This window comes from Podarcis vaucheri (genome assembly GCF_965113315.1).
Source record: "Podarcis vaucheri genome assembly, chromosome: 5".
Taxonomy (NCBI): domain Eukaryota; kingdom Metazoa; phylum Chordata; class Lepidosauria; order Squamata; family Lacertidae; genus Podarcis; species Podarcis vaucheri.
In genome coordinates, this window is record NC_138763.1 from 59,596,062 (window position 1) to 59,609,377 (window position 13,316).

The following is a 13,316-nucleotide window of genomic DNA, read 5'->3' on the forward strand; positions in this document are numbered from 1 at the left end:
TATCCCAGTTGTGCATTTTAACTATGTTTAGGAATAAATTGAGTATTTGTAAAATATACCTGGGTCACAAAGTGACCATAGTCCTATTCTGATAGTTAATTTTGGTGATAATTTATTAGGCTAGCTAATGTCTTTGGTGCATGAGCTTGAGCTAGCACAAGGGACATGTGCTAGTAGAACAGAACTTTCCCTTATTCTTCTCTGCAGTCTCATGTATGCCCCCGAAATCTTCTCCAGAGGGTTGGGGGACATTCTGGAGGAGATTTTGGAGGCATGTGGGAAGAGGAGAAGAAATGGAAGTGCTGCTGTGGCAACAGAACTCTGCTGGTACTGCTGTGGGTACAACCCATATTCTGTTGTAGATAGACCCCTTCTAATTCCGGAAAACACTACCATATGCTAGTTGTAGCAAACTCATGCATGAGTAATCAAAGGTTGATGTACTCATGCTAGTTTCTATTAATGGGATTACTCATAATGCAAAGCCTTTTTGTAGATTTTGTAGAAAGTTCCAGTTAGATAAGGAAACTAATGTTTTTGGAGTTACTACTAGACTTCTGGTTTAAATCTTTAAGACATGGTTGCCAATTTTTTTAAAAAGAGTTTTTGCTTTGACCTCTTTTCCCAGTGTATTTATTAAGGGTTCCTTTATATATATATATATATATATATGCAGGTTTTTTTACCCGTGAAAATCTACGAAAGCATATATATATATATATATATATATATATATATATATATATATATGCAGGTTTTGGTGTCTTCGGGTGTCTTCCCGTGTAAGAGTCGGGGTGTCTGTGCGACGTTTCGACGAGGTCTCACTCGTCATCTTCAGGCTGGTGCTTTCGGCTTCTTGTTACTGGAACAGAGCAGAGTCTGGTGTTTGAGTTCCTATAAATACTGTTGAGGGGTGTGGTGTATAGCCTCCAACGTTCTGGGCAGAGAGGAAGTTCCTAGATTAGTGTGCCTTTTCTTCTTTTGTTCCTTAATTACTTGAGGGATATCTTGGGTGATTTCATGAGTGATATTCTGAATATCACTGGGTGGGTCATTAAGTGTAGATTAGTTGCTAAAGCTTTCGTGTCTTGACCTCTTGAGCTTGTGAAGAGTTTTTCTGAGAAGATGGCTGTGCTGCATTTAGTTGTGCTCTGGCTTGGCTTCGTGTATAGGGGCGAGCTATGGTTTTGTGCCTTGTGCCAGCCAGATCTGTGTAGGGATTGCAGGGGGGTGCAGCATCCGGAGGTGCCACTATAGTTTGGCTACTGGATGGAGTCTGTAATATGTCTGTGGAGAGGGTCTGGGTTTGGGTCTGGTGTGGTTGATTGGTGACGGCGTTCTGTGTGCCTCTGGTTCTGGTGTCGGTTTTTGTGGGGAGGGCTAATTTCCAGATGTCTGGCAGGCGGGACGTGTCGTCACGCTTGTTCATGTTGTGAGGGTGTTTCTCTATCTCGATGGCTTCCATGATTATTCTCTTGTGGTGATGTTCCATGTTAAAGAGCAATTTGGAATCTGCAAAATTAATTTCGTGTCCTGTTTCTTTCATGTGTTGGAAAAGAGAGGAAGTTTTTTCTTCTTTTTTGACGGCATTCTTGTGTTCTGCGATACGTGCATTTATTCGTCTGTTTGTTTGTCCAATGTACGTGGCTGGGCAGACTTTGCAGGGTATTTCATAGACCCCTTGGTTTTCCAGCTGGATTTTGTCTTTTGGGTTTCTGAGGATATTGGCTATTTTTTGGTTGGTGCAGAAGGCTGTTTTGATATTGTGTTTATGGAGGATTTTGCTGATTTTGTCTGTAGTGCCCTTGATATAAGGAAGGAGGGCCATGCCATTGTTTTCTTCTGTGTCTTGGTTTTTGGGGGGTGTTTCTTTTTGGATTAGCTTCGTAACCCTGTTTTTCTGGTATCCATTGGCGATTAACACATTTGAGAGATTCTGTAACTCAGTTGTCAAGTGGTCTTTGTCCTCTCTTTTCCAACACATGAAAGAAACAGGACACGAAATTAATTTTGCAGATTCCAAATTGCTCTTTAACATGGAACATCACCACAAGAGAATAATCATGGAAGCCATCGAGATAGAGAAACACCCTCACAACATGAACAAGCGTGACGACACGTCCCGCCTGCCAGACATCTGGAAATTAGCCCTCCCCACAAAAACCGACACCAGAACCAGAGGCACACAGAACGCCGTCACCAATCAACCACACCAGACCCAAACCCAGACCCTCTCCACAGACATATTACAGACTCCATCCAGTAGCCAAACTATAGTGGCACCTCCGGATGCTGCACCCCCCTGCAATCCCTACACAGATCTGGCTGGCACAAGGCACAAAACCATAGCTCGCCCCTATACACGAAGCCAAGCCAGAGCACAACTAAATGCAGCACAGCCATCTTCTCAGAAAAACTCTTCACAAGCTCAAGAGGTCAAGACACGAAAGCTTTAGCAACTAATCTACACTTAATGACCCACCCAGTGATATTCAGAATATCACTCATGAAATCACCCAAGATATCCCTCAAGTAATTAAGGAACAAAAGAAGAAAAGGCACACTAATCTAGGAACTTCCTCTCTGCCCAGAACGTTGGAGGCTATACACCACACCCCTCAACAGTATTTATAGGAACTCAAACACCAGACTCTGCTCTGTTCCAGTAACAAGAAGCCGAAAGCACCAGCCTGAAGATGACGAGTGAGACCTCGTCGAAACGTCGCACAGACACCCCGACTCTTACACGGGAAGACACCCGAAGACACCAAAACCTGCATTCCTGTACCCGTGAAAATCTACGAAAGCAAATATATATATATATATATATATATATAATTTTTATTAGTTTTCCAATAAGAACATCCAATTAACAAATCCATCAAATCATAATCCAATTAAAAATAATAATAATAATAATAATAATAATAATAATAATAATAATAATAATAAAAAAAAAAAAAGCCAAATTACAATCCAAATTATTAATTTTTTGGGCTTCCCATACTCTGGACCTCTGAAGTATATCTCCAATATTTTCATTTCTGCCTTCCTCTTGTTGTTCTCATATTTTCCACATTCCGATCGTAACGCTTTAAACTCAGTTGGAACCCAGTGTATTTATTAAGGGTTCCAACTGAGTTGCAATATAGCTCAGGTTATGGGTTTTTGTTTTCTTAAGAAGGAATGCGTGATGTAGATGGCAGGGTGTGAAAGACATCCTCATGCTACAGTTCACCATAAAACTTGATGTATTTAGCAGAGGTAAGCAATGTGGTAGCTTCAGAGGTTGTTGGGCTACAACTCCCATCATCTTTGATTTTTGGATTTGCTAGTTGGGGCTGATGGAGAATTGGCTGCTCCTGTTTTTAGAATGCCAGCAAGAACATGCAAGCTGCACAAAAGAGGTTTGCACTCCTGCACAAAAAACACTTTTGCGTGAATTGTTTTTAACAAATGTATAAAAAGAATATGCTCTGCTAAACCATGTGCAGTAACGTTAAGAACAACAGTGATACAAGCTGATGAAAAATGTTAAGCTGTTCAGTTATGTCAGGAGGTGAGTGGTTCAAACTTTGTGTTCTATGTCATGCTAGGAATTTCCAGGAACCCACTACTTTGGGTTTAATGGTGTTAAACTGTGTTTGAAAACAATGTACAGCAAGCTCTCACACTGAATATTTTGACAAATCCATAGGGTAATGACAAGAATATCCTAAAATGAACATGTATATATATATTGTTAATATTCTTTATTTTTTATTAAGAGGGCCCATTTAAAGATCTTGGTGTTCTATACAGTAACAAAAAGGACTCAAGTGATTTGAACATGGATATGGTGCAGTTTGATATGTACCACGATCCACAGATCTTAGCTTTAGAGCATTTCAGAGCTTGAGTTGAACCCTGAAATTATGAAGCAGCAATAAATGGGGGAGAAATGTTGTGTGTGTGGATGGTTCAGTATGTGACAGGAGCAATCATCATTAGCTCCACATATCTAGTATTAGAGAAAGGCTGCAGTGTGACTTTAGGCAGCAAGCTCAGTGTTAAAAAGGACAAAGTGATGTTCAGAGAGAAGTGTGTGCTACTGAGGGACCACATATTGTGCATGCAGGAGGTCCCAGGTTCAGTTCCTGGCATTTAAACTTAAAAGGGATAGACAGCAGGTGATGTGAAAGACCCCTCTGTCTGAGATCCTGGGCAGCTACTGGCAGTCAAGAGTAGACAATACAGTCATAACTTGGTTGTCAAACGCCTTGTGACTCAAACCTTTTGGCTCCTGAACGCTGCATACCTGGAAGTGAGTGTTCTGGTTTGCGAACATTCTTGAACCCGAACATCCAACGTGGCTTCCACAGCTTCCGGTCAAGTGCAGAAAGCTCCTGCAGCCAATTGGAAACCGTTGCCTTGATTTTCAAACGTTTTCATAAGTCACGGACCTCCGGAACGGATTCCGCTCGAGAACCAAGGTATGACTGTATTGGACAACATGGACAAACCAGTGTGGACTGGCAACTTCTTGTGCCATAAAACAATCTATGTGCGGCTATAAGAAATCCTGTTCTATGCTGTTTTGATGCACTGTGTTGTTTTATTTGTCTACATTCAAGCTGTACGTGGCTTGTACATCTGCAGTACATACAGATGTGCAGCAAATCCCATTGTTCCTACATACTGTTGATAAGGATGTGGTGAATCCTGTTATCCTGACTTTTTCACCAACATTAATTTTTTTAAAAAAGATGATTCACTGTTTTAAAATTTAAATTTTGTTCAAATTAAAAGGACAATATGCCTGGTGTAAGGAAAAGGGGTTAATGAAGTAGCTGAGCAGTCCACATTTTGACCATCTGCAATGAAACAAAGTGCCTTTGAAGTGAAATTGTAAGTAAGGCTAAACTTGCAGAAAGACATGTGGGACTTGAGACAGTGGTATCATAAAATGGCATGACTAATTACTTACCGTCACTATTAAGGGATTGTGAGGCTGGAGACGAAAGATTCCACATCTCATTATCAGTTCCTTTAGCCATCTTGCCACTCACCTAAAATACAGGGCATATTCCATTACTGATAGGTTACATGTTCTCTCAAGGAAGCTTAATTTGTTGTACTACAATCCACCTATGGCAAAATCCACTGCATTACAGATGAACAGCACTGACCCCATCCCTTCAGGAGAGCAAAGGTGGCACTATTATTGTGTTGTGCCTTCTGACACTGCAATATTTGTGTCTATTCAATGAAATTCTTCCTTGAATGTCTGAACTTTAATAAAAAATGCATTTATAAAAAACATTTTTTTAAAAAAAAGTATGTACAATACAATCTGATTATTGCAGCCACATACAAACTATTAAATGGGCCCTGTGCATTTTGTTGTTGTTGTTGGAACAAACCTAAGATGGCAGCTATGTCATCTTTAGCAGTTATACCCAAGGTCTGTTGAATATGAAGTGAAACAGCATATGAATTAGCCTGATGTAAAAAAAGCAGTATGAAACATAATATGTTGCCATTAGAATTGCAACTGGTATTTTAAAAAATGAATGTGATCTCCTTGCTCATTTGCAAGATAAAACTGCTCATCGTGGCTTTGAATGACATTTGCAGACATCTCATATTTATTTGCAATTTATAATGTGCAGTTCATAAACTGGCAAGTTTTTTTTTTAGAAACTAATTTTTAAGACATTAGTAGACAAACTATATAAATACCTAGAAATAGAAAACATCCCGCCAAACATAAATCATTCTCAGACATAAAACATACTATTGATTAACTTGTGTCTCATTTTTATTAGAAACTATATTTAACATTATGCTTGAATTAGCAGGTTATAATCAACAAGTGCAGTAGAGCTGCGAGAAATTTTTTGCTCGGTTTCTTATTCAAAGAAAATGACAGACAACCCCACTGAAAGACTGATAGACTTTCAAGTGGAATCTGACATGTAACAGCTGCCTTACTCAGAAGAACAGATTTACTTGCTTATGTTTCACATGCAATTCAAGGTACTTAATAAAATTTGCTTGGTTTCGCATGGTTATCCTACTGACTCTTCCACTCAACCAAACTGTATGGCTGTTCCATACAACATAGAAAATAACAGGTGGTGTGTTTTGAGCTGAATCTGGGAAGAAGAGCCAAATCTCAAGGAAGTTGAACCTAGGGCCTGAAGTGCAAACAGACAGGTGGCATCTACTGACCAGGCAACTTTGAAAGACCCAGACTCTTAGTATTTATAGCTTACCAAATCAAAGGCTTCACACTGCCTGTCTATCACAGGGGCAATTGTCACTGAGACAACATCATAGCTCCAAATAGCATTTGATAAGTAGTTACATTATGTGCTGAAATAAGACATAAGGCTCACTGGGCTAGGTCTAAGCTTTGGGCCATAAGGTCACCAGTTCTAGCCTTGAAGTCTGACACTTCACAACACCACTTTTTTGTCATAAGAATTGTGTGATGATCTCTGCATGCCCAATAGGCTTTGGACCTTAGTAGGCCATGTTCTTCATGTAGAGGGGGCCTTTGAAACTTTGAATAGGGGCTCTAGTATGGAATAGGGGCTCTAGGTTAAAAGAAGAAGGCATATGGAATCAAAAGTCTTGCTTTTGGGCATTCTTAAAAGGTGGTTTTTTCACCCCCTGGACTTTGGTCACACTTTCTCATCTAAAATGTGATCGCTTCTCATTAGAGCAGGGCTGGCCAGACGGTAGATTGGGATATACTGGCACATTTAAAGTACATCAGTAAGGTTTTTTTGATTCCCAATTGTTTGATGAAAGGCACAGCAAAACTTGTTTGATCTTTGGGCAAACTGTGCATCCCTGACCGTCTGTTTTCCTCATCTCTAGTGACTTCATACTTACGAGTCATGTCACATTAATGCTTTTCCTTTTAGCTGCTAATTACGAAAATATAGTCATTGTTCTATTCTCTTCCTTCTCAGTCTTCATGTTCCCACTCTTGTGAAATGTATTAACTGTTTACTTTGGACTGTTTACTTTGTGTGGCTCTGCTGGCCAGTTTTCAGTTTTTGTAAAGGCAGTCTTGACCTATAGTAATAACACAGATGTAAATTTGTATATGTATTTGCAGGTTATCTCAGTGTATGACTATAGTTTAGTAGGGAATTGCCCCAGACCCTTTGAACTGCAATTTCACATTGTTTCCATTCATTGTGTGGCACCTGACTCTGGTTGATGGACATCATGGTTCTGATAACAAATAAACAGATCCTTCAAGCCTGCCCATTTTACATTAGAGAACAAGCTTTCCCTAACAATCATAATTGTATTGCAAACCATTACCTGTGTTTGTGCTGTTTCATGCAGAATTGCCACTTGGTCCCACTGAGCCAATTCCTGTCTCCCTTCAGACAAAAGTGGCTTACCATAGCTTCCTCGCAGGTGGGTTGCTTACTGGGAGTGAGAGGGGCATAGAGATCAATGCACTGCAAACACACTGGCAGGAGTGCCAGGTTGGCTCCACTGGTGTGTTTTCATTTTGCTGATCTCCCTGCCACTTTGCCCCCTCTCTCTTGTTAAGTAACAGCATCTCACCTGCCAGGAAGCTGGTGTAGGGTGACTTGCTTCTGCACTCAGCTACCTCCCCTCTAAAACTACTACAACAACAAACCATCCACCTTTTACAATACTGAGCAGACTATCCAAAAAACAATGGATGTTAAATAGAAAAGGAAGGGGGATTAAATATGAGTTTGAGTTCCGCTACTGTTCTCCAAGGCTTCTACTGGAGAGTATAATATAATACATTACGACTTTATTTTGCGAAGCCTCTTTTTTTAAAAAAAAGTGTTTATGAAAGTATGATTTAGAAGTAAATAATAACAGCAGGAAGAGAAATTCAGACTGTGAAACCGTGTTCTCAAATTAAATTTGAAGCAACGAGGACAACCGATAGCAAGACAAAGCTGCAGGAAATTTGGTCATGAACTGAAAGAGTAAAAGGATATCTCCGGACTGGAGATATGTATGGAACAATAAAGAGGAGTTCATGATGAGCTAACCATCTTTCATACTGTTTTATTCAAGTATTGGTGTAATGTCATATCCAGCAGCAGGAGGGTTATCTCTGCTAATCACACATTTCACTGACATAGGGGGCTTTCTGACAAGTGGATTTAGAAAGATCATTCACATCAGAACAATCCTGCACACCCTGTTGTGCGCATTTGCCTCTTGTTCATAAAATGAGATATATTTTAATGGATTAAGAAGCAGCCCAGAGTCTTTCCCAATGTTGCTATTTTTTTAAAAAAATAATATATGTCATGACTAGCTGAATTCATGCTCAGTTTACCTTTTTTATATTTATCACAGGCCATTTAGCCTCTACACTTTAAGTTGAATAAGGTATCAAACATCATGCCCCCCCCCGTTAAATTGTACCTCAATCCAATTAAACTCCAGCCATGGCCAGACTTGCACCTTATTCCACCATATCCACTACCCCCAGTTGAATGCCTCCAAAGAGGAAAGCTGCTCTCCATATTTCTCAACCTTGCTCTGTCTCCATGGAAACCAGAAGGCCAGACATTATACATAGAATATTACTTTTGCCCTTTGTTAGGGATTCAAATAGCCTATAACTACATCTTCAAGAGATGAGCAGCATCACACTGAGAGGGAAAGCAGGTGTTGTTTGAGAGATACTTTGGACAATCTGTGAATTCTTTTTTTATGAATTAATAAAACAGTTTTTCAAAGCGTGGGCTTGAACAGCATTCATAAAAAATTATGATGGTCCATGAAAAAGACCTTGATGAGAGAGCACTCCCACATAACCCTCCCCAACACTATCTGATGAGAATGTATGGTGGAGGATGAAAGCAAAACAAGTGCTTGAAATTCTGAAGTTCCCTATGGCTACTCAGCACAGTGAAGCATACATTATACTTTTAATGGCTAAGTAGACTGACTAAATAGAGGGACACGGGTGGCGCTGTGGTCTACACCACTGAGCCTCTTGGGTTTGCCGATCGGAAGGTTGGAGGTTCGAATCCCCACAATGGGGTGAGCTCCCGTTGCTCAGTCCCAGCTCCTGCCAACGTAGCAGTTCGAAAGCACCCCAAAAAGTACAAGTAGATAAATAGGTACCGCTCCAGTGGGAAGGTAAACGGCGTTTCCGTGCACTGCTCTGGTTTCGGTGTTACATTGCGCCAGAAGTGGCTTAGTCATGCTGGCCACATGACCCGGAAGCTGTACGCCGGCTCCCTCGGCCAATAAAGTGAGATGAGCGTCGCAACCCCAGAGTCGTCTGTGACTGGACTTAACTGTCAAGGGTCCTTTAAGTTTAGACTTACTAAATAGCCTGGATTCTCTCCCCCCCCCCTGCGAGTTTGGATACATTTCCACCTTCGTGGCTATGTGCAACCACCCTAGCAAATTTACATTCATCATGACTGCAAATGCTTTAATGCTATGGCACCTGTAGCATTGCTCTGGCATAGTTAGACAACTTCATATTCTAAACTGCTTTGGCAAAGGATACCATAATGTTGTACAGCACATATCTGGCCATTTATATCAAGTTGGGTGTCATTTGGAACAACTAGTTTTGGTTACCGTGAAGTCAAATAATGTTAAGTGTGTGTCTGGTTTGATGGGAGCCTTTTACAAGTGTTACTAAAATGTAAAGGCAGTATATAGCAGGATAGACTTGTCTGAATTGTCAAGCAGTTTATAACTTGGATCAAGCTATTTTGGACACAACTTTATGCAAATAATATTGACAGAGTGGAATGGCTTGAGAACCATACTACAAACATGCTGAGTAAAATATTATTGGCATTTAAGCCCCTGTTCTTTAGACATCTGGGCCATTTCAAGTATTTTTATTTATTTATTTCATAAAATTTATATACTGCTTGATTGTTGTTGTTTTAAAAAAGAATCCTCAAAGAAGTTTACAAAAAACAATACTTTAAAACATACAAAAGTTAAATTACTAACATATAACAAAAAGTTAAATTACTAAAACGTACTGAAATTCGCATCAACATTTTTAGCAGGTGTCAAAAAGAAAACAGTGAAGGCACCAGTATTTTGAGTTCCTTGTCAGTCTACCAGCCCGTATTGTTTTTTCAACCTTTGAACTAGTGTGAAATTATTTAAATGGGTTATCCTTGACATTATGTTAAATGAGATAGATGGTATTCATAAATCATTACATCACTGAAAAGAATTTGTTTGTAACCTTTAGAATTTTGTCCAAAGCAGCTACTTGAAACTACTTCCATATTATGTTTCAAATAGGTTTTCCTTTCGTATCTATTGAACCAGGTGCCAGGTGCAGGAACTTTACATGAAACGCCAAGTTTTGTGCTGCTACATGTTTCTGCTGTGGGCACATTGATAGAGGCTTGATTTTCTTTATAGAAAATTAGGGAATTCGATGCTAAGTTTTCAGTACAGGCATTTTACATAGTTGAGATGAACATTGTTTTGATTGTCCTAAATATTTAACATCATAATTGTAATCTCATGCCCATTCTATGTACTCAGCTGTCACAGAAATTAATACTTTCCTTGTTTTAAAAGAGTTAGACTGCAATCATATGAATATATATCTGAGTAGAAGTCCCATTGGACACAGTGGGGCTTGTATATTGAGAAAATATGCAGATGAGATCTGACTGTTAGAGTAGCATAATCATTTGTCATCTTGGGTTAATAGAAATGCTTTGTTTTTAAAATTCTGAATCACTATAAGCATACATAGATGTAACACTGATATCTTTGGACTTTTAATTATGTTTTAAATGAGAATGTTGGAGAAAGCTGCTCTTTCTTTGGTAGGTACTTGAAATAATTTATAGCGCAATGTCTGCTCATTTGAGTGTCCTTTAGGCATCCTCCTAGCTGTATGGGAAACTCCTTTCTGTGGAAATGACATTTAAATGACCATGCCTCACACTCCAATCCTATGAATCTTCCCCATGTACTCTGCATCCTCCCTACTGCAGCAGTGCAGATTCCATGGGAATAGCCTACAGAATTGTGTGCAGCCCATGTGTTTGTGGTCATTTAAATGTCCTCTGTGCCTCACAGGAGCAGCTTATGGATGAATGGCTTTTAGGCACCTGTGAGGAATTTTAATGGGTACAGCAATATATGGATTCTCTAACATCTGTTATCGGTCCATATGCTAATTACGTCTTAAGAGTTGTTGCTGGATAATGAGAGGTTGTGGTGGTTCTTTTCTTCCTGTTTGATCTTTTCTAATCTTTTGCTCGTTGCAAGAGGCACTCACACATCAGTGAGTATTCAAATATATGATTCCAAAATAGTAGATGTATTATTTTCAAGGCGTCCCAAAATCTCTAGTTAGCAATTTGACTGTGGAGTGTAAAATAAAGTCTCTATAATTAAACCCAGCAACATTTTCAAATTCAAATAAAAAGAGCGAAACTGTAGGTTACTAGCCCTCAGGAGTCACAGAAATATGGGGCAGGGTGGGGGGTGGGAGAGAGTTAGAAAACCCAAAAGGTCTGAAAGGATTTACAGAGGTCAGGATGTGAAATTGCTCCTAACACCGCTATTCTATTATTTATCACATTTGTATCCTGCCCTTTCTCCAAGGAGCTCATGGTAGCTTACATGGGATTCCTATTTAATCACAACATTGCGAGGGAGGTATATACTAAGAGGTAGGAACTGGCTGAGCTGGGATTTGATCCTAAGTCTCCTTAATCTAGACTCAACACTCGAGCCAATACACTACTGTTTCTTCCTCCTGGCCATTTTCTGATCCTCTGGCTATTCCAGAGCTCTCGCCTTCACACCTTACTTGTGTGATTTCGAAAGTCACCTGGCCAGCTACTACAGAAAACAGAGCACTGGGCTAGAAGGAGCTTTTAGGTTGATTCAGTTGGGCAAACATTAATGTTATGTTTTCTCAGTCTCACAATTCCAGTGATTAGTTTTGGAGAGTTGTTTTGCAAATTCAAGCATCTGAGACAAATTATACACATCCAAGATGAAGCATCATGGGACCTGCTGCAAATCTCATGGCCTGAAGGGCTATGGCAGCTTACAAAAACACACACAATACCTAAGAAATTGAAGTCAGCTAGATAAAAATATATATATTAAAAGTCATTTCCTGTTAATAGTTTAACCTTGGACATCAAAACATAGGTCCGGTTTTCACAACCCTATAAGCCAAACTGTGGCTTACTAGGACAGCATAAATGTTTGAGCTCCTGGAGAGAAGCTTGCAGCTGCTTTGCTTCTCCTTGGTCCCGGGGCTTGTGGTTAGTGAGGAGTGAGCCTAACAACAAGCCCAGATTTGGGCAACAGGCTTAGCTTAGCACATGTGCAAAGGAAGACAAGGGAGGAGTAAAGAAGCTGTGAGCTCTTGCCCAGGAGCTTGCATGTTCCTGTGGTCCCAGAAAGCAGTAGTTTGGATTAGTATGTCATGAAAACCAGGCCAGACTAGGGAGCTCCTATAGGGCTTCCAGGAGTTCCTGTTATGGCTGGCTTATGGCTAACAAGTAGACACCTGCTTTACAAACTTTAGGATGTTGTTGGAATAATCAAGAGGGCTTTCTTAACAAACCTGTGATGTTTAAAACCATTTGTAACCAGGCGTCTAGGGGTTATTGTTTTAATACCTTCTATAGGGTCAAAGAGGACAACAGATACTATTGTGAACTACTATTGTAATTTCTAATGTGGCTACTGCAGTAAAGTGTTGTTGTTTTTCAAGAGGGAAGCACCAGTTCAGCTACTTGCCAAGTTCTCAAGGGACCCTAGGTATGCCTCTGGTCCTGGTCCTGGTCAGAGCCTGGATAGATGACCTTCTGCCTGCAAGTCTGGAACTTATTCCTGAAGTCCAAAAAAAGTAGCAAAAGGCTAGGTCCTTTTCATCTTGCTGTGATAGGGAGAGACAGCTTTAAACATTAACATGTCAGGGAAGATTAAAACCCCTGGAATGTTGGAGCTATTTTTACATGACAGTACAAAACGTGTGGCATCCCATACCCCTGTATCTGGTGAACAGCAGAAAGAATGGTTTCTAAAATACCTTTCATATGCTCTTATAAAACAAATCTCTTAGTCACGTTTTCCTCCAGTTTTGCCCTCTCCATATCCTGTTTTCCCTAATACTTAATAAACACTTGCTTAATTTCTTAACTATATTTTCATTGCCCTTTCCCATGCAACCAGTTTTCCCTAATACTTAATAAGCTATGTTTACGTTGCAGTGTGTGTGTGTGTGTGTGTGTGTGTGTGTGTGTGTGTGTGTGTTTTGCAAAGGAACACATCTTCATTAAACT

At 39.9% G+C, this 13,316-nt stretch overlaps 2 protein-coding genes across 6 annotated transcripts in view; one reads left to right on the plus strand and one right to left on the minus strand.

Moving 5' to 3' along the window:
* The window catches only part of DOCK1 (dedicator of cytokinesis 1), a 361,394-nt gene that overhangs the window by 159,788 nt on the left and 188,290 nt on the right, over positions 1-13,316 (plus strand). The window lies entirely within an intron of this gene.
* The window catches only part of INSYN2A (inhibitory synaptic factor 2A), a 64,508-nt gene that overhangs the window by 43,811 nt on the left and 7,381 nt on the right, over positions 1-13,316 (minus strand). For all 4 annotated transcript variants that reach the window (XM_082222909.1, XM_082222908.1, XM_082222910.1 and 1 more), the window contains one exon: positions 4,967-5,048. In XM_082222909.1, the coding sequence (XP_082079035.1) occupies positions 4,967-5,036 (70 nt within the window). In that variant the 5' untranslated portion in view covers positions 5,037-5,048. The remainder of the gene's footprint in view (positions 1-4,966; positions 5,049-13,316) is intronic.